Consider the following 21,620-nt stretch of genomic DNA (forward strand, 5'->3'; position numbering starts at 1 on the left):
CCGTAGAGAGACGTTAAGGCTGCTGTCTCCGGCAGATGGTATAGACCGTGAGAGATCGCCTCGATAGTTACGGTGCCTGATTAATGCAGGTGGAGATACCCATGGACACGCGTGCGTGCGCGCGAGCGCGCGCGCGTGTGTGTGTGTGCGCTGCTTGTAAATGCGCCAGGAGCGAGTCGCTTGAGAAAGATGTTGTATCAAAGTTCGTATCGCGAAGCCGATCCATTATCGCGGCGTGTTCTGATATTACCCGGCCTGCGTCAGGTCCATATTAAAACGCGTCAGGTCCGCTTGCCGTAATATTTTGCCAGTAACGGTACACGGTGTAAGACGTCAAAAATATAGTTATTTATCGCGCTGTGTCATTAGCTCAAAAAGATAGGATCAATTTATGGATTACTTCGAGAAGAGGAAGTTCAATCAATATATACGTTGATAAAATAAAGATCGTACTTGTACTTTTCGTGAATATAATTTTTATTCGCGCTCCGCTACCTATTGTACGAGCAGGCGTGATATCGTTCCGATTATCCAATCTGACGCATTGAGACCTCAGCGAAAAAAGCGTGGGAGAGCCGTGACGGAACCATGAGCGATGTTGCTCGATTACCATAATAATCTCGTGTCGCCGTGTTCGCCGTGTGTCGCGATTCGAGAGGCCGACTGCCGTGAACGAAAGCGATGCACTTCGAGATGCAGCGCGAAGTGCCCGAGCAACCAAGCCGATTTCACTCGACAATCCACGTACTTCTCCTCCAGACTCTCTTCCCCTCTTTATCCGAGACGGACGAGCACTCGAGTGCTATTGTCCAGGTGAGTTTGCATTGTGAATGCCACGATACTATCTATACCCGCCGGAGAATGTCAGAAGATAGTCCGCTTTGCTCGCGCGAAGCATCGTGGAAATGCGTCTAAGATATCTCGATACGATCGCGCCGTAGTGGCTGTTATTTTAAGTCTTTCAGTGCCATTGAGACGTTACGCGCCGAAGAGTTAAAAATTTTATTAAGAGAGTCGAACATTTATATTTTACTTTCCACTTCATTGAGTATGACGTTGTGATACAGTGATATAATGATTAAATCTTTCAATGCCATTTTTTAATATTTTTTTAATACTAAAAAATGGCATTGAAAAATTCAACATTTAAAAAATATTTAAAAAATGGTATTGAAAGATTTACACGTATTTATCAAAGTAAGCTTATGTCTAGCTGTTTTTGAACTGGAATATAAATAACAGTGACTATTGGCTAAATTATTGATTTCACATTTCCGAAGAATCTATATATGATTCGTATAGGGATGAAAGCGACGAGAGATGTCAGCGGTAATTATAAGCTATCGTCGATAAACCCGATATGATTCGTATCGTATTCATGTTACGGCGTTAGAGATATGCAAATGATTATTAATTATTAGCGTGTTGATCGTTATGTCGTCGACACGGCGGACCGGATCGGTATACCTATGTCCGGAGTCTCTCCTCAGATCGGTGAAACACGATAAACTTTAATTAGGAAACGTATTAACGCACCGATGGTGCACTGGGTATACGATGGCGAGCAACAGCGGCTGAGTGAGTGGTTAGCAAGCAGGTGCACGGATAATTATACGTTTTCCTCGTATATCGTCGCATGCTACCGGAATAATTAAGCAAAACTGATGAGCGTCCTCTCTCTCCTCCTTCCTCCTCCTTCTCTCCCTCTCTCTTTCTCTCTTCGTCCCCCGTTATCTACCGGCGCGACGTGTTCAATACTTTCCTAAATTTTTAATTTATACGCTGAAGCCCGGCGCGAAATTAGCCTTATTATACCCTTTATCTCCCTCCCAAAAAACCGGTACACAAAAACTAATCTTGCGGAATCGAAGACGCGACTACAATCGACCGATCGCCGTGAAATGATTTCGATAATCATCGGTCGAACATCGGCACGCGTTACGGAGTTTTAGAGATCGCATCATAAACGCAAAATGCAGAGCACCCTTTTTCGAAGCGGACGCACACATTCCGCTTCATGGGTGAACAACGGTTACGTGCCCAGAGCGCGATATTTCTTAATAAGCCGCGATCGTTGGCACGCACGATCGCGATATTTCTTCGGGATCGTTGGCGCGGGCCGAGATACGTGCCGCCGCGCTCTCGCGAATGCACCATAAATATCTAAATAGCGGAAGTAAGAAAAATTACGTATTTACGGCAGCCGTGCCGGCAGAAATAGCGCCGGGGCGCTCGATTGTGTTTTGTTCGCGGCGATGTTTCGTGAGAGGTACGATTTTCCGGGACTGCTCCACGGACGTGATTCATCGTCGTTTCTATGAACTCGAAACGAAAGAGAGAGAGGAGAGAGAGAGAGAACTTTCAGTAGAATCGAGAGAACACTAGATTGTCGGAAAATGATAGCGCTTAATAAGATACCGTTGTTAACATGCACCACAGAGAAATCTCTAGTACTTTACAACTACACGCTGCTGTTAAATAACAAACAAGGATAATAAAAGCATGCTTTATTATTAATACAAAATCAATTTTAAATGTTCTTTGACATTTTAGCCGCTTAGGACTTCTTTTGTCAATCGCGATATTTCTTCATTGTAATTAAAATATCACCGAACAATATTTGCCGATTACGATAATTAATATAAGCCACACTGATTGTAGAACATAATAAGTTCTACGTATTTTAAATAGCGCTGTGTCTATTAAATTATTAAATGATTCGAAATTGTTAATTTGTAATTGTTAACTAACGAAATTGTTAAATATAACGGAAATGAGATTTCTTTCTTAGATACCCATCGAGCCACGCGCTTTGATTACGGTAACGCTTAATCGAGCCTTTCGTTCAGTCACGAGAAATAATTTCTTCCTAGTCGTCACGAGAAAGAATTACACTTCCTAATCGATTCGGGGAGAAGGTGAGATCGGCACGGCGCGATACATTCTCGGCGAGACGCCTCGCCGTCGTCTGCACGCACAATAGCGATATTTTATCCCCGGTAAGTCACGAGACTCGCGAGGCTGCATGTACACGGAGAACGCGGACCAATTACGAACGCACGATAAATAAATAAACGGTGCCTAACTGCCGTCGGCGATTAAGCGTGATTATGCTCATGCTCGTGACGCGCAGCTATAACAGGTTGTACTGTGAACTTTCGCCGTCGCGACGCGTCAAAATAACTCTCTCTCGACGGTACAAATGTAAAAGGATAAAACATAATGAACGTCCCGAATAAGCGCGACACCGCCTGCATATACTTGGCCTGCAACAGCTCGTCGGTGTATCACGCTTACATGCGACGAGACTCTCGGGAGATCTCTCTTCGGTGCTGCGTGATTATGGTAAGAGCGTCATCGCATGTTGATTACGCTCATGAAACGAGAACGTAATCGGAGAACGCGAAAAAGAAATATTTTAATCACTCGACTCTATCATGCAGAAGGAATCTCAGAAGAGATTTATGTATATACATCAGAATTGCAACGCGTAATTTTAAGCTAAATTAAGCAAATGTGTATCAGCTTTAGTCTAACAATTCTTAATAGCGGAATCTCTTTATTATATGCCTGCTTAATTTTGTAATCACTTAGACAAAGCTAAACTTACTTCGCAATAATCATTTCCAAGTAACCAAGATAATGCGATTTATTGCGGAAATTGCTCATATTAGCTCGAGGAGCCTGATAAAAGCTCAACATTTTTTTGTCAAACACATTACTACGTTCTTCCTCTTGCGCAGTGAAATACGAATATATTCAATTTTCATTTAACGCAATAAAAAATGTCAACAATTTAATAATAAAATAATGGAATTTGATTAAAATAGCGTTGATTTCTCTTGGAAATATTATAAATCCATATTTACCTTGGGGTCGAAGTTGAAGACCTGTTCGGGTCTGAGTGGGCACTCGAGGCCGCATTTGCAGGTTCCCACTGTCGTCAGATATTCCTTCAGTTGGTCCAGCGAACCCAGCGCCGTACTGCTTGGACTGAAATAGAGAAATGGACAGAATTATTCTCTAACTCTCGCCGCGGCTTAACAACGTGCAAACAAACTATGACGCGTACGCGACGTGAATTACGCAATGTTTGCCGAGCTTAGCGAACGTGTCTTGGTCATTCCTTTTTCTATGCTGCACTAACAACTGCATTTCCATTATTATCAACAGCATATATTGTCCGTGTAAATAACGCACCAACCTGCAACCGCGTAATTTATGAAATACACGCGATTGCTTAGGGGTTTCTCTTTCGTGACAACTTGACAATTTTAGATAAATGATGCCTTATGACCCATTACAGCGTTGATGTCGATTGATATTAGTTGCAAAAAATTCAAAGTTGCAAAATCAGGAAGGATATGTATACAGAGCGTGAAATTGAAGGGTTCGGAACAGCGTAAAGCTGTAATCTACGAGATTTTACAAACTTCAGATTTTAAGCAGACCTTACAAATTATAGATTTATTCCACTCTCGCTCCGAGCTCTTCAATCGGAAATCCAATGCACTACGATAATTTTACATTTCAATTTAAAGCGTAAATTGCGAACGTCCGACCGTTGCCGGTGGAATAAATTACAGGTTAAACACTACTTAATTGAGGCAGATGCTCGCCAGACATCTGCAAAAATTACCGGGAAGTTCGAAACGCATCAGAGATGCTGTACTACGATATACGTACTTATTAAATTCCGCAAAAAATACAATGCAAGAAAAATTGCGAGGTTTTACTTCATATTTTGTTTTAAAAAATTTCTAATTGCACATTCTCTACGCATTTAAAAAAGCTTGAGTGATTTCAGTAAAGCTCTCAGTAATCTTTTCCTTTCCTTATTACGCATCAAATAAATCGGCGTGAAAAAAATTGAGCGTGTCCAACATGGTTAACCACTTCCAAATTCTACCTACCTCCCTAGTAACCACAAACTATCCAATTGAAAGTACATTAAGCGGGAGGTTTACGGGAAAGATATTCGAAAGTACTGCAAAGGCAAAAAAGATATTCGAGGATGCTGGTCGCGTAATCGGCTTCGTGATGAAAAGCGATCAAGTCTGAGAGCATTTCGGGGGAGAAACACGAGGTGGGCGTATTATAATTTGGTCGGCCGCCCTCCGTAAGGGAGGGGGGAGGACGAGATGAAGCGGAAGGGGATGCTTTATTAGCTAAAGATACTGCTTGTCTGCCGGCTATCCCGAACGCCTGGAACGAACCAAACAAGTAAGCCGGGATTCTCGCCGGTGGTTCATGCTAACCGACAAGGTGAAACGAGGCAGGGGTCGTCGCCTGTATATTGATTACCTGATGGAGAGACAGAGAGAGAGGAGACTTTGTTTCGAGGTACTTTGCAGCTTCCTAAACTAATAACCGCGGGCGGCTCGTCCCCGGCATTATAACCCCGCGGGAAAAGGCGAGAGCCTCCCTTTCGTCTCGCGGGAATGCTCGCGGCAATTATTTCTCATGACAACAAGACGGATTCGTAAACCCACCCTGGCGCTAATTTGTGTTGAATTCGATTTGTTCACGGAGAAACGTTCTCCTCCTGTCTCCTTCTGTCACCTTACCTAGGCACGGCAAGAGTTTGCGAATTACAAAAAACCATATTTTTACTTAGCTTTATTTAACAAAAATTGTCTCAGATTTATTGTCTCTATCCGTCTTAAGTAAAAGTTTTTCAACATAAATATTGCCCTTCGAATAGCAAATAGCTTATTAAAGTAATAAAATTAGCAGCTAATAGTTCATTAGGTAATAGTCATTTTTAGAAATTCAACAACTATGCAATTCTTGCTGCGAGAATGCTTTTTCACTTAGGGACGTAGAGTAAAGCTAGCAGATAAACAGAGTCCCTCGATAATAGCATGGTTTCCTTCATGAAACCCGCTTTCAAAGGCGCCGCTTAGGTACAATTATCGCAACCGCATAAAGCGCGCAATCCGGAACTAAATTCGCGACTACCAAAGGAATGAACTTCAACGAATCGAGGACAGATTTGGGGAGGCCGCTTGGTTAACCCGGGGTCCTCCATCCTGTATATAAATAATTCGGTAACGCCTTGGCAAAAGCCATTTTCCGTGGACGGAGCGCCGCCGCCGCGGAACGGCGACCGAATCTGAATGTACAGTCGCGCAATACCATAAATAAGGGCAGGGTGACTTCCTCCCGCTTCCACCGCCCGCGCGAAGTGCGTTGGAACGTGTTGCCAGTAACGGGAAAGAGAGACACCGAGTTACGCCGGATGAATTATGTTCGCCGGCATGGCTGGCTATAAGCCGCTTGTCCCTGTAAAGTACGTGGCCACCACCGCCGCCGTTGCCGTCCGCGAAACCGATGTCAGCTTTTCCTCCTCCTCCACTACCCTTTCGTGCATCCCTTTTTCCGGTCCTTTCCACCGCGAAATCGTGTAATTATTCTTGTTTTCGAGGACGGCCAGCACCTGGTGCGACGACTCTATTCGGAAACACGATAAGTCCGTCGCGGGAGATGCGTTAGAGGGCTGCTCTTTCTCCAATTGTCTCTCGTAGCCGGGCACACGAGAGCCCGCGACGAAAATTATATAATAAAGCACACACTCGGATTATTTGAATTTACGGCACGCTCGAGAATAACGACCCGTCCTCTGTTATGGAAATATTACGGGGACACGAGAGGGGCGTGGATAGATGGTAGAACGAAAGTAATATCTGACAATTTAATTGAGTTAATTAACAAGCTGTTCCCGTCCGTTTCGGACCATTGCTCATTCTGCCAACGGGAAGCGGTGTTGCGGCGACGCGCGTTGCGAGGGAGGTAAATCAGCCCCCCGGATAAGTAGACTCGTTTACGAGGACGCGGCAATTGCCACCGGCTAAATAGGCCGCGTTATACCTGAAATATTATCGGCGGGGGCTAAGATCGCGTCCGAAGACAAATGCACGATTACGAGAGTAACTTTTCGGAGACTGTCAATTTTAAAGTAAATTGACGACTTCACTGAGCAAAATTAAATTTCCTGACTGGGAAGAAACATCTCTGACGTGCAGTTTGCGATTTTGATCTCGAAATTTTTTACTGCTAATTGAAAGTTTCACCCAATCCGATTATAACGTTGAGAAATATTAATGTTACATAAATAATTGGCGTTTGGATAGGCAAACTTCGTTTAAACGAATATCGATCCGCTTAAACAAATTGCAAAAGTAGCCATAATTCTCGTTATCTCGTCTTACATAATTCCAGCAGTTTGATCGGTCGCTAAAAATAATTACCGTTATTTAATGATTGCATTAATATAATAGTTAATGTTTTCTTCGTTGCATCTTTGCATGTCACAGACAATGTTGTATTTGCAATTGACTGCATAACTACAACGGTCAGGTTCCCACAACCCTAGACACCGCGACCACACTTCTCGAAGCTGAAAATGATGTTGGCGTCTGGACTGTACTTATCTACGATCTATGATCGCTCGCTTACCTTTCGTGTGAGCTTTACAATCGCTCGCGGTAACCTGCACGCACACTCGATTGTGTCCACCCGTTAGATACGCGTAGCCACATGCTAATTTCGACGGCGATCGTGGGAATAGCACAAACGTAATCTTCTATTTGTCACGTTTCGCGTCTGTCCTCTCTACATTGTCCGCTTGCGTGATAAACGGCAAATCAGATTCTCCCGAGATTACAATCGTGCAATTCATAAGTAGAAATATATTCTGCAAATACATATAAAAATTGTACTATGATAAATGAAAACGTTATCGCTGCTGTTCGTGGCGTAAATTAATAGAAACCCTCAAACACTCGATATGTAACGCTTCGCATTTGTAAAACAAACTTACGGCTACACCGTCTCGCGTTAATCTCGTATAATCGCGTCACGTACAAACATTCGATATCGCAAACATTAATTATTATCGAGATTTTAACGCGCTTCATGGACCACGTTTGCGTCATTAAATGCGCAAGAGGACATCGCGCCGGTGAGAGTGAAAGAGTAGCAGGAAATATGAAAGTGAGAAAGAGGTAGATAGAGAGAGCGAGCGTGTTGAAAATGCTGCAGCGACTCGATGCAATTATAATTCACGTTAACAATGCAGCTATGTTCCGCGCAATTCAATCCGCCGTGCAGCTATTATCGGCGAGCTCGCAGTTACCGCAATTGCGTATCGCTCGCGCGCGCGGCAGCGGCGGCGGATAAGCGTGACACCGTAATAGGAAATTCGTGAAACGCCCGAAATTGTTAATCCGCCGTGCGCTTTAAACGAAGGTCACTGCAGTAAATCGTCCAAGTCGCCTCCCGGTAACAATAACCGCCGCGTCGCCGCGCCGCGCGATAGAGAGTGACTGAAACGCCAATTGGAATTGGCTCGTAATTCGCGCCCGTTCCGGCGGATGGCTCGGCCCGATAATTACCGATCGGGGATAAATTTATGACAGCAATAATTTACGCGGAAACTGCGGCCGACTGGCTCGATAAAGAGCGATTAACTATAAAATGAAACTGCCGCCATCGGACGCGCCGCGCGGCATTTCGTCCGGCGTTACCTCGTTGCCGGGGTTGAGCGCGAGTGCGTGCGTGCGTACACGCATCATCGAATATGCAATCAAAATTTAAACCGTCCCGATAAGCTTCGCGTGGCAGCGGCGCGGCGCTCTCCGACTCATCGCGATAACGACATAACAGCGCACGGAAAAATTACGTCATTTGGCTCGAATATCTAAATATTTTGCCGGCGGCGTGTTGGCGTGTTTTATGTTATATCACATCGATCTCGATACTAGGAATCGTTGCGTAATGTAGGAATTTAATATCCCTTCATCGCACTAGAAACGTTTCCACGCCGCAGCCAAGCGGAGTGGTCATTCGTGATAATCGCATCGGGAGAAGCAACTGCGAATTATCGCGTGAATAATGAACCGCGTTACACAGGGCACGCGATGTATCGTAATGCGCGGTGAAAGCACAACGTTAATATTAAATGGCAAAAAGTTGAAGCGAGAGAGACGATTTAAATTAATTCGACCGTCGGTTTTCATTATACGTACTTACAACACGTTAAAGTGAATAATTGCATTCCGAGTCGCTTTATCGATGGTTTTGTGAGGCAATTAATCGGCGTACTCGCCGTTTTCCACCGAATCATGCGACTACGCTATCAAAATCAATAACCGATCCGTAACGCGATTCGTGCCGCGCTACCCGCTGGCATTTTGCGCCATACGCTATACGCTGTCGCGAAATCAATATTCAATTCGCAGGATCGTCGTTCGAGCGGTGTTCTGCGTCACCGAAATCGATAATCGATTCGCAACATCACTCGCGCAAGCATTTTGCTTCTCACCGAAATCGCAAATGCAGATCGCGACAATGTTACACAAAGCCCGATCGATCGCGACGTTCATTAAATTCCGCCGAAACGCGATACACCACGACACGTATGGCACCCTACGGCCTAAATAATTACAGGATATTAACCGACATGCCTTAATAACGTTAGGGTAATGCATCGATTCAAACGTTTTCCATTCGGATTCCAGTCGCACATGAAAATCTTCGATTAAAAAATATATTATATAAAATTATTTTCTAGACAAACAAGATTTTTCGCGTTGCGCAATAATGCCATTTCCAAAAAAAAATGTACAAAATTTCATAATTTTTTCAAAATGTTCAATAAATAGAGAATTGTTCATGCAGTATAAAAAGAAATGAAACATTTTGACGAATGTACATAACTTGCGTTTCATAAAAATTAACATCAGAGCTCATCAAGATTGCATTACGTCAGTGTGATCTCTTCGCATCATTAGATTAGTCATCTATGTTATGACTGTGTTGTTATATCTGTTCGCGTATCCTCGAACTGTTTATCAACGATCTATTTGCGTCGGTGTGTCTTACGCCTCGAAAGCCGATCTCTATCCGCGGGCGAAGCAGCGATACGATATTATCGAAAAGAATGTACGCGGGCCTTCGGTACATAGCTGGGGGAGTGAATAATTTTCAACCACGAAAAGTGAAACGTTAACGGCGTCCGATCACGAATCGCTCGTTTCCTCCGGGTGTTTTGCACTTTTCTGCATGCGAGTGAACCGGACGAGGCAGAACCCGTGAGAGACGGAGGGGGGAGCAGCGGAGGACGAAGAGGGTCGAAAGTCGAGGTCGAGGAGGAGAGAAGGAGGGAAGTGTTTCACGAGATCGAGCGCAGATTGCAGTCATTTGCCGACATAAATTGTACGATCGGGATAATCGTTCCGCGCGCGCAGAAACGAAAGCGGTCGCGGGCGCGTCGGAATCGCCGCGAATCAGCCGAAATTCCGTGGCGTTCCGGAGCGAGCGAACGAGCGAACGAGCGAACCCTTCCGAGCGGCGCGAATTATTGCTTTCACTGAGTTGTAACACACGAACGAGCACTTTCCGCTACGGGGAGTGCGTGTACCTCCAACGGCGTTCGCGGCCTGGTCGACGCAAGATGATTGTCCGAAACCGCTATTTGTTCGAACGAATGACCACGCGTTCTATCGCCTTTCGCGGTAACGAGTTTATCTTGTGTATGTACGTAGCTGCGTACTCGTATGCCGTAGACGCCCAGTCTACAACTTGTAATATTTTATTTAAACAATGAACGCGTGTGTGAGGGGTCGGTCACTTACGGTACTTAGCTACTTACAGAAGAATATTATATCAGGTAATCGATAAAAGCAACTTCCTCAGTTGGGTGAACGTAATCGATATTCAACGGTGATCGATCGACAAGTTGGAAGTGGAAAAAGTAGTTTGTGTCTTTCTCTACCCAGTAATAACGTCTGTGCGGACGTTATTGTGCAGAAATCGTGTACGTGCTGAGATATCAGTTGCGTGTAACGACTGGAAAAAAAACCGTACGGTTCTCTTGATAGTACGCTCGGCATAATAGCATTTGCGAAGTTTAGTCGGTGTATACGTGGTAATAGCTAAGCACATGGTAACATACACACCAGCAGATAAGGTTATCGCGACAACGCGGCAAATTTCGACGACAAAACGACTTTTACGGCCATTATCGTAGACGTACCGCACACTAAATAAATTCGCGTAGTCCTACGCGTTCGTTAGTACAGCCACTGAACCTATAGAAAATTATCACGATATTTAATACGCTACTCTTTCACGTTACAAAACGCAACAGACGATTTACGGAAAGCATTCGGAGCAACTGGAGCACGAGTGAAATTTTGAGTCAAAGTTCCGAAAATGTACCTTCTTTTTTTACTTGTCTGATTTATCCGATACGTTATTTCACAAATAAAATAAGTTCGTTGATGAGTAACCTGAATAAATATTTAAAGCTTATTCCGTTTATCGCTCCTTAAATAAATCCATTCAATTAACCGAGAACGTCCGATCGCGCATCGAAAATGTAATTTTATAAGTGGTCAACGCGGCGCCGTTGGAGCGCGAACGAGGACATAGACATACGAACGATCGATCGATCGCGCAACCCAATCGAGTATATCCGCAAATTGCAACTCGTCGGCATTTCAACTCCGACTCCAACTGACCGCGCTTGCGACGCTACGTGTGATAGTTCGCGACGGTTTATAGATTCTTCCAGCTTTGTGTTTGTCTTTCCATACTAGGTGTCACCGCCGAACGATTCCAACAAGTTAGAAAATTTATGCACAACGGTAACTTTAGCGCGTCCACGGCGAAATGTCTTTTTAGCTATAGTCACACGTCGTCGGACGGTCTCCGTCGCGGAACTACGAGGTTCCACCTCTCGCGGCTCATTTCCGTCCCGGTGTCTGACCTTCATTCCGCAGACATACGGGCTAAGTTATCGCGGCGGAGGTGCGCGCCGTAAAATTGTCCTCTCATTGCGGCCAACTTATTTATCGCGTACGCCGAGAGAGGCGCGTTTTGTCCCACGGAAGTTATTTAAGACACCCGGCCGGGAACGCCGATAGGGATTCGCCGCGCCGCACGCGCGCTCCGTTATTTATTCACGACTAAATGGAATTTCCCTACTTTCTCAAAGCTCATTCCTCAAATAAAAGAGATCTCTCCGCCCGCGCCCGCGACCAATAAACAAGGCTTACCGCCAACTTTACGAGCGTGGTCCCAGGTGGTCCCCCGGCGCACCGGTCTCTAAGATCCGAGGGGTTCCGTTGTTCCAAAGGAGCTTATCAATCGCCTGAAACGCAAACCACCGTGGCTCGCCGACAAACGAACGACCGCGCAACTATACGCGGAATCGCCTCTAACTGACACGCGCGGAGGAGACCGCGAATATCCCGAGCGAAATATCGCGTTCGGTTCGCGAAATTATATCACGCTGTTCTACGTTAGGGAGTAACGACCGAAATTACATCACCACTACTGTCTCGTTGTTCGTGCTCCTGCCTTTATGTGTACCCGCGCAAATTAACTGTTGACAAATCGACTCGTTGTATACGTCGAGTGTACGCCGCAGCGCGTCAAAATATGCTCATACGCATCAGAGTGCGCCGCGCAACAAGATACGGGGCATCCAAATACAAACGCTGTATTGCGACGTAATTTGGCTCATTCCGCTCTTTGTGTTGCGCAAATAACGCATTATTCACCGTAAGATACACACGGATTGCCTTTGTGTATCATTTGTTTCCAAGATAAATTGTTTCTCGGAATAATTTGTTTCTCTTAAACCTGCTCTTCGTATACTTCGTCGTTACTTTGTAGAACCTGTCAATTGTTCTCATGCCGAAAGACGGGAGGCATACAAAGGGAGAAAGAATAATTACGAAGACCTCTTCTCTCTGAACGTAGCATTACATCGGTTAATTAGCCAGCGACCGCTGATTTCTCGAAAGTGTGCAAATTAGGCCCTTCTCGTGTATGTTACATGACGGATAAGGATCTGTAATTAAAACGTGCGTGTAAAGGGATTGTGAAGAAACGCAAAGAAATATCTAATTATTTTTGGCTGTTGGCCGTAAGGAACATAAGGGAAGCCATAACGACAACAGCATTCGCAATTAAATTTAATTGCGAAATATCTCTCACATGTAAAAATATAGCTGCGATGTAAAAATCAATCCTGAAAATGACCAAATTATGCGAATATATTACTTTTATGAAGAGAAAAATATTGCTACGTTACTTACAATTGTATATTACTATACTTAGTCCTGCACCTACGATAATCGACACATCAATCGTCAACGAACCTGAACGGAACAACGAGAGCAAAGTAGATAATCGCGAGGCATCACACTTCACTAATTTCACATAACGACCGACGAGCTTTTGTCTGTAAAACGCCGCTCTCCGGGGATGCTTTAGCGGTGCAGCATCATTAAACACGTGAGAAAATGAGCGTGCTGACGAACGCGAACGAGCGAATATAATTATAACCGAGATAAAGGAGTGCGTTCTCTCCGCTTCGTAATCATACTCATAAAAATAATTCCGTGCATCAAATCGTTATTTCCTACTATAGATTTATACGCATTTAGATTAAAAACAAACAGACCGCTATCTGAAAAAAACTTTACCGCGTTTAAATTTTTAATAATGAGAATACGTGTTGTAAATGTAGCATTAAAATAAATATTATAAAATTAAAGTAAACCAAAAAAATATAATTTAAAAAATCTTCCTTCCTTGTTATCAATTTTACATGCTGCAAGTTGAATAATCTACCTCTCAAAGTTATAATTCAGCAAATAAACGAAAATCATCGCGCCGGCTCCGGCAAGGACGCACCGAAATCATCTCGCAAATTACTACCCAAAGCTGGCAACGGAGCTGAAGTGGCACGAAATCGTGTACCATCGCACTTCGCTAATTTCACGTAATGATCAGCGAGCTTATTCGCGAAGCGGTTGCCCTCTCGAGACGCTTCGCCAGCGCAACGTGATTTACGTCTGTAGTCGAGAGGGATGGATGGCGGCTTATAGGGGTTACGAGGAGCGGGGGTATAATTATTATCGAAGGTAGCAGGTAGCAGCAGCAATAGCAGCGACTGTGGCAACAGCAGCAGCAGCAATAGCAAGCAGCAGCAGCAGCAGCATATGGCGAATGCGAGGAATCGACGTACGGCCTTCTCCAATTTCCCCTCCCTCTTCCCCAGTTCCGAGCCGGAGGATCACCATCTGTACGTCCCGGCAAATCCCATGACTCCGCGTATTATTAGCTTACATTATTGATTTATTATTTAGCGCTAGGCAGCCGCGCAAGCGCCCGCTAAATCGGGGTTAACCGCTCATTTGCCGACGGTGCATTATGGTTTCTGGCGTTATGACGCCGTAATGAAGCAATACGGAGGAAAGAGATGAAGACCCTCCGGACTTTTTATCGCCGTCCTACTTTCCTCGGACCTTGCCTCGATTGTCCTCGATTGACGCCGACGCTCGACGTCTATAAAACTCGAAATTAGGTATCGCAAAACACGTGGGTGGAATATCTAATAACCTGTAAACCATGCTAAATGTCATAAGATTAAAATAGATATTCAGTCTTCATAAATAAAACGGAGAACATAATCAATTTATCTCATTTTAAAATGTATCAATGCAAATACGATTCAATTTTGCATTTGAGTTCAACTATTGAATAAAAACAGTTCTCCAGTGTATATTTGATCTTTTCAATGCGAGATGCATATGCGATAGAGTCATGAATAGTATTAATCATTGATAATTCAGCTTTTGGTAATGGAACGGTAACAGAATGTTATTGCAGCTGCTGTAATTACTCGCGCGGTGTCACATATATTCGTTTCAGTGCGAGCTCGAAAATCTCTTCGAGCGACGCGTTTCAACGATACATCGCGATCCTACGAAGACCACACGCGACACGCGCGTGCGAAAAAAAATAATTCTAATTACTACGTGGGCGAGATACGTTAATGAAACGTTCCGGTAATTTCAGCGCGGGGCGACGCCGTCTATTCCTCGCGAAGCTACGCATCTCGATTGTCGTTGTCCGCGACCACATTTCGATTAACGGCAAAATGACGCACCGGCAAATTGTTGCTCGCGGTGCCCGATAACGTACTCGCCGGTAAATTAAACACCGTGATAAACCGCGGGTAGCGCCTTTATGCATACATACACACATACACTCGGTCCGCGTGCGCCACGTGCACGTGCACAGATACGCGTTTGCACAGATACGCGCAATCGCGAGCACGCAAACATCAAATGGAAACCCGTTCCGGAGTGAGCCGCTTATCGGAATCGGCCGTATCATAACTAGCACCGGCGTAACATAAAATGAATTTTCCATTAAATGCCGACTGTGATTCACGATCTACATGCGTCACGCAGTCGGCTTGACCCATATAATAAAATCCAGATAATATCCAGGACCGAGTATCTTATGCGAAACATCGCAGGTATTATATCCAAAGTCCACGAAATATCGATAATAAAAAGGAATAAATATTGAAGGATAAAAATACTGTCAGACAGAGGAAATTAAATAGAGATAGCAAATATTAACGTTTCCACGTAGCGTAACGTCGCGCGATTATCTATATTTTTTTCCAAACTACTCCTTATCGCACTTCTGAAGGATTTCACGATATATTGCGACGTGAGACATCCATTATATGAGATGTATAACTACGAGTCACACTAAACTGTGTGTCTAAGACTAATCGAGACTATATGAATCGACAGCGAGACGTGAGTCGGCGCAAATGTGCGACCGAGATGATCAGTAAGAAAGGGATAAATTGCACGGTAGCTGTTGTCGATATATCTTCCATACCGCACCACTCTAATTAATTCACGAGCGCGCGATTAGCAGGCGCAACATCTCTCGAATACGATGCGCCGACTATCTGTTATACTCCGTTTGCGCTGCCGGCATAAAGCATTTTGCATATTTTAGCGAGCGTTACTACTATACTGGCCCGCTCTCGTGATTATAACGCCCGTATTACACCTCGACCGTACATTCCTCGAGATCAATTATCAATGCGATGCTTTGGCCTCACTGCGTTTTCGCCGCAAGTTTTTTTTATCAGTCGGACGCGTATCTCTGCCTCTCAAATGCGGTAGTTTTACGTTTACGCTTCGCGATGCATAACAATACACCGCGACGCCAAGTTTTTCCCCGCCTTTTCCTTGGAAATTTATTAATTTCCGCGACGCGTGACCGAGCGTATATTGCTTCAATTATAAATTCGTTCCGGAGGTAGGAAACGCGTCACAAGTCACCGGCGCAATTTTCCCCAAATAAATATGCGACGAGGAACAATGACGCTCGCACGAACGGCGCATAATGACAATTTGTCAAGCGTGAGTCTCTTAAAAATCGCACAAAGTGGCAGTCGGGCCGGCCTTGAATACCCGACAATTACATGTCTACTCCGCAAATAAGCGGAGACGATGCGTGACATCACGCTGCATGTGTTACCACGTTTACACACGAGACTGCCATCGCAGATTTATGTGCTCCGGATTACAGGCATCGATCCGATGCACCTGCGCGATTGGAGCACCCGTCCACGTAATGAAAAACTATGTAAACTGATTTGCATAATCAAGAAATTATCGAAATTTAACGTGTCGCATAGCGATGGAGCGTTTTTTCATTACATTCCTGCATGTTTCACACTTCATGTATGGCATAATAATATAATTATGTAAAATGTGTAAAATGTTTGTTCTCACTACAGATTGTATTATCTCGTCTAATTATAAATTTCATGTAAATTAAAAAGAACTATTAATACTGCACACGAGATTACGAGAGAAAAAGCGGTTCTTGATATTTCTACGAGCACTGAAGATACAGACCTTAGACAACTCGTGAGTGATTACTCGAGTCGTCGGTATTACGTAACGGAAAGATACGGCGAGAGGTGGAATAATGGCAAACTATAATCATTTTGTTTCTCTGCGCGGCGGAGGACTAGGTCCAATCTGCGATTGCGTAAGAATATTGAAATTAAGTATTTAAAGGTAATCATCGAGAAATTACGAGGATATCATGGCAAGACTTACGATCACGGCGGGCGGGACTAATTGTTAGCGAGTTAACGATGATCGATGATAACGGGTCGTGCTCCCTTATCGAGCAGCCGTGTTGCACGTAACAGGCGCTTGCATGCAACGCCAAGCCGCTTCTGCATCGTTACACGTTTGCAAATTTCGAGAAGGCTCGCATGTGCGAACTATTATGCGTGAGAGATTGCTTTTTCAGTCTCACGAGGCACAACGGGGCAATCTTGAAGGTAATCGCGCGCCGGATAGGGGAATATTTTGTTTAACAAGCGCGATATTATCTGCGAGGATAAAACTCACTTTAGACGATCTGTAGTCGCGAGTAGATCCCCCAGACGTTTCAATACCGCACGTAAACAAATGCATGTTCGTCCCCGGTGCGTATGCCTATGCGTTTTTCAAAATAAAAGATTCACGAAGAGCAGTGGAGTTTAAAGATGCGAGCAGCGATTTGCAGAACCACCGCGTTTTAAAAATAAAGATGGATCAAAATAGCTCAGAACGTAATAATACGGTGAGGAACACGCTTCATGGGTTGCCATAGGTTCTCCTGTTATGTAGCGCACTGACGTGCGTAGAAGGATAATACCCCGAGCGAGCACTCGACAACGTTTGCTCCGCAAGCATCCGTAGCGATAAAGCGCTTTAACGAGTGCGTCGAGTGCCTTGTAAGTTCTTTTTTCCCGGCGCGGATCATTAATTAACTCTGGCGAATGAAAAACAGCCTCTCTCGCCCATCCAGCTGTACCCGGCAATAATAAAGCGGGGCAATTAGCCACTTTTAATAACATCGTTTCACCGGACGACTTGTTTGTACTTTCCACCCTCCCTCCCTCCCACCCTCTTTCTCTTTTTTTGCACCGCTTTTTTGACATCCATGCATCGTAATGATTCCGCGCGCACGTGTTACGTACGGCGGTAGATCCACGGGTAAGCGTATTTTAATTGACCTAAATTTCGCGAGACTCGTGCGGTAGCGAAACAAATGGAAGCGAGAGAAAAAGAGAGGGAGAGGCTTTCCCGCGGGAATATCGTGGCGATTTTTATACCGGCGCGCTTAATTGCATATCCAAGTGCGATAACGAGAAATTTTATTTTCGAACTTTTAACGCGTCGCTACTCAGCTCTGTGATTCTTTGTATTAATGTAATTACCGAATACCTGCGTTGCTTTTCACATTGTTTGCATTACCCAAGCGTCTATTTTCCAAGTTAATAATAATAATACGCCAAGTTAACTCACAATGTGAATAAAAAACCGTGAATTACATCTCATACGTATCATAAACATTGTAACTTCTTATAATTCCTTGCAAGATACGCAATCAACATAAAGACAATCCCTACAAAAAGATAATACGAGATTAATTGCAGTAAAATCGTTTTCGTTTTTTGTTCATTTCTTTAGACAATTGGAGAATCGAATATTTTTGCTTCGAACATCTTGCGTCGTTAAACTCGTCTTAATTCTCCTGTCGTAATCTAGAACGCTACTTGTAATTACAAACAAGAATTATAAAAAAATTTTGCGTGACCGAGCGAGGAAGCACGAGGCAATCTAAAAGGCCGCAAGAAAGGGTAATCGAACGTGCCTCGTGTCTCAATCCGCCGGCCGGCAATTACATCAGCGCGTTATCAGGAGGCCACGTCTTCGGCTTCCTTTTTCGCACGGTGCGATAGCCGTGCGCCGAAAGCGTTGTAAAGTTGTGCCGTGAATCCCGCAGAACAGCCACTCGTAAATATGCACGTCGCTTCATGAATATGCATCGTTCGCGGTGCATACGCGGGCGCTGTGCAACGTGCTGTGCAGCACGCCTCCGCGATGCCCCCTTAAGACTTCGGTTAAACGCCGGTGAGCGAGTTTCCAGCCGAACGCCAGTTGCACGAAATATGACAACTACCGTTATCGCCATAGCGACGGAAGGGCAAAAACAAAAATCCGGCGAGCTTTCGCTCCTCCACACGGTGAACTTTAGCCCCGGAAATTAATTCGGAAATTCATTCATTATGGTCGCTACCGTATTTGCACATTGTATGTCTGTTTTCGTTTTATAAATAAATCTAGGAGAGATTCCGAAATATTAAATCCGATACGGCACAGTCCGATGTTTGTTTCGTCGTTGGGCGAAACTCCAAACCGCCTTTAGTCAAATCCATTGTAATACAACGACGATTGATTGATATGTTAATAGCAGCACGTTTCGTAGAAGTTAATTGAAATTATGTATGTCGAGATACGCGATGCATTAATTATCTACGGCGTATCTGCAAACAGTATGAATTAATCCCTTCCTGTCGACCCATTAACATTCTATAGCGTATTAAGCGTATTAATGCTGGTAATACGATACCGCGGCCACTCGCCCAATAATGAGCACCGTTACACGAAGCATGGATTACCGATGCAACGGCGGTAAATGAATTTTGCAAGAGCTCGGCCGCCCGTCGGCATGTCGTCGCTCCCCGAGCGGACGACACACGCCCGATGGTTTTCTCCCTTTTTTTCACCCGCCGCGCCGCGCCGCGCCGCGCCGCGCGAGGGAAACTTTTTCTTTCCTTTTTATCCTACGTGGCGCAATTTTAAGTGGCACGATTGCATATTTATACGCCAGCGCGCAGGCGTGAGGAACGAAAGACAAACGGAACAGATTGGTTTCCGCCTTCCGGCAGTGGCACGGGCAATGTCGACGAGGTGGCAGCTGCGAAAGAGGGCCCCGCGTTTGCCAGAGGAGGCAGGAAACACTCGCACATTCGTTAATAACCCAATTAAAATGGACAGGAAACATACCCCCGGTACCCTGTTGGCTACCGCCGCGCCACTATCGTCGTTATTATTGCACTGTCACTACCTCTACTACGATTATTACATTGCCGTCGCAATTGTGCGACTGTATCAGAGTGATGTAACTCGCGGTCGATCCAGCGTGTTCAAACCGCGGCCCTTTATCGATATCTCGTGCACGCAGCATCGCCCGATGCTTAGCTACTGGGAATTGGTATTAATAGGACGGGCTTCACTGCGTGTCACGTCCAATAAAGTGAAATTTTGATAACGACACGAAGTAATTTTGATAACCCGGCTCGAAATTTTTTCTCAATCTTACTGACCGATATAGAATTTTAACCCGGCACGAATATCGCAAATTAACAATTCAAAATCAAATCAACAAAAAAAGTTTACGACGTAAACGCAGAGCAAATGATTTATTTCAGAAGGAAGAAAGCGTTCAAGTTTGCGTTCTTGCTATTGAAATCCGCGGATCCATCAAGGTTGAGCTGCGTTTATAATATACGAAGCAGCTGGAACCGACCGATCAATTTCCTCTTTAGCGACCACCGCGCAATTACACACGATTACCTTTTTTCCGTGGTATAAACAACAATCGCATCGCGGGTTGCCGTACACACACCGGCGTTCGCTGCTTCTTACCTGGAACAGAGAAGAACGAGGAAACAATTTAATATGGCAATCAATCGTCCGAAACGGGGAGAAAATGGAAGAGGGGGCACGCGGATACAATATTGCATACGTGCTGTGAAACACAACTTGCACGATCGATCGACTAACATCCGACTAACTCAAGGGAGCGTTTATATCACGAAAATGTTGGAATAATTGATTTCTCGTAGATCTTCTTAATTTATCTATCCGATTACATAATTATAGTATAATGTAACCCTGTAATTCTTATCTTTTACACATGCACAAATGTTTTACATATGAAATTTTATAAAAATATTTTGTAGATAAACTTGTGTAATAACAGTGAAGAAATCGCGTATGAGATTCGACTTCTCTTTTACGCCACTACGAGTGTTCTCAGTGAAGGCAATAACTTCCGTTATCGACCGATCTACGACCGTGAAATCGGCGCGATCCGAGAAACAAGTCGACGTGGAGAGCAGTTACGGATATCGACGATTCACCTGGATCGCCGGCTGCCGGCGCGAGGGTGGTCGATCAGGTATAGTTTCGAAAAAACAAGGCATAAAACATTAATTACGTAACTTCCGTTCGGCACACTTCGTACCGGGGGATCGGTATCTCTGGCAAGCGCGAGCAGACGCGAACACATGCACCGGCCGCCGCTGCCGCCGCTGCCGCCGCCGCCGCCGCCGGTGCGTAAAGAGCCTGGAGTGAAATAGCGTTCCCTCGCAGTAAACAAAGTTACAAACGGGATCGGAAACTCCTACGCAATTTATGCAACGCCTGGAATGCATTTAATAGAGTATGATTCACTTCATTCGCGGAATTTGTAATCTATCGGATGTTATATACTATATACATATCGAAATAGAGCATTTCTTGACGTTTAAATGAACGGCGGTTCGAGGAAACAAATTGGGAATAGCAAAATTTCAATTTTCAACCTCTCGCGAGTTCTGAAACTCCAACGTCAAAAGCAGCGAATGATTCAAAGTAGCCTAAGTAAGGTGAAAGATAATAAGATTGTAGCAATTCATTTTCACAAACGCAAACTGTCGGCGTTGCTAAAATTTGGCGAGTCAACTCGTCCTTCGCTTTAACGACCGAGGCGAAATGGTGGGCCCCTGTGCGTTCGAGAAAAGGGAATTTGATAACAGGTACGATAACAGGGAAACGCCACAACGAAACAGAAATGCATTCCGCATCGCCGTTCCCCAAGTCAGTCCACACGCG

At 44.6% G+C, this 21,620-nt stretch overlaps 1 protein-coding gene and 1 long non-coding RNA gene across 9 annotated transcripts in view; both read right to left on the bottom strand.

The window, feature by feature from the left end:
- LOC139772826 (uncharacterized) overlaps positions 1-21,620 on the bottom strand; it is a 203,622-nt gene that overhangs the window by 67,012 nt on the left and 114,990 nt on the right. For all 8 annotated transcript variants that reach the window (XM_071706758.1, XM_071706756.1, XM_071706760.1 and 5 more), the window contains one exon: positions 3,870-3,993. In XM_071706758.1, coding sequence (XP_071562859.1) covers positions 3,870-3,993 — 124 coding nt within the window. The remainder of the gene's footprint in view (positions 1-3,869; positions 3,994-21,620) is intronic.
- LOC139772924 (uncharacterized) overlaps positions 19,466-21,620 on the bottom strand; it is a 101,262-nt gene continuing 99,107 nt past the window's right edge. Inside the window, exon 4 of the long non-coding RNA XR_011718226.1 lies at positions 19,466-20,390. This is a non-coding gene — a long non-coding RNA (uncharacterized lncRNA). The remainder of the gene's footprint in view (positions 20,391-21,620) is intronic.

The sequence above is a fragment of the Temnothorax nylanderi genome, unplaced genomic scaffold (assembly GCF_030848795.1).
Source record: "Temnothorax nylanderi isolate EJ_2023f unplaced genomic scaffold, tnyl_v1.0 TNYL_tig0054_pilon, whole genome shotgun sequence".
In the NCBI taxonomy this organism is placed as follows: Eukaryota; Metazoa; Arthropoda; class Insecta; order Hymenoptera; family Formicidae; genus Temnothorax; species Temnothorax nylanderi.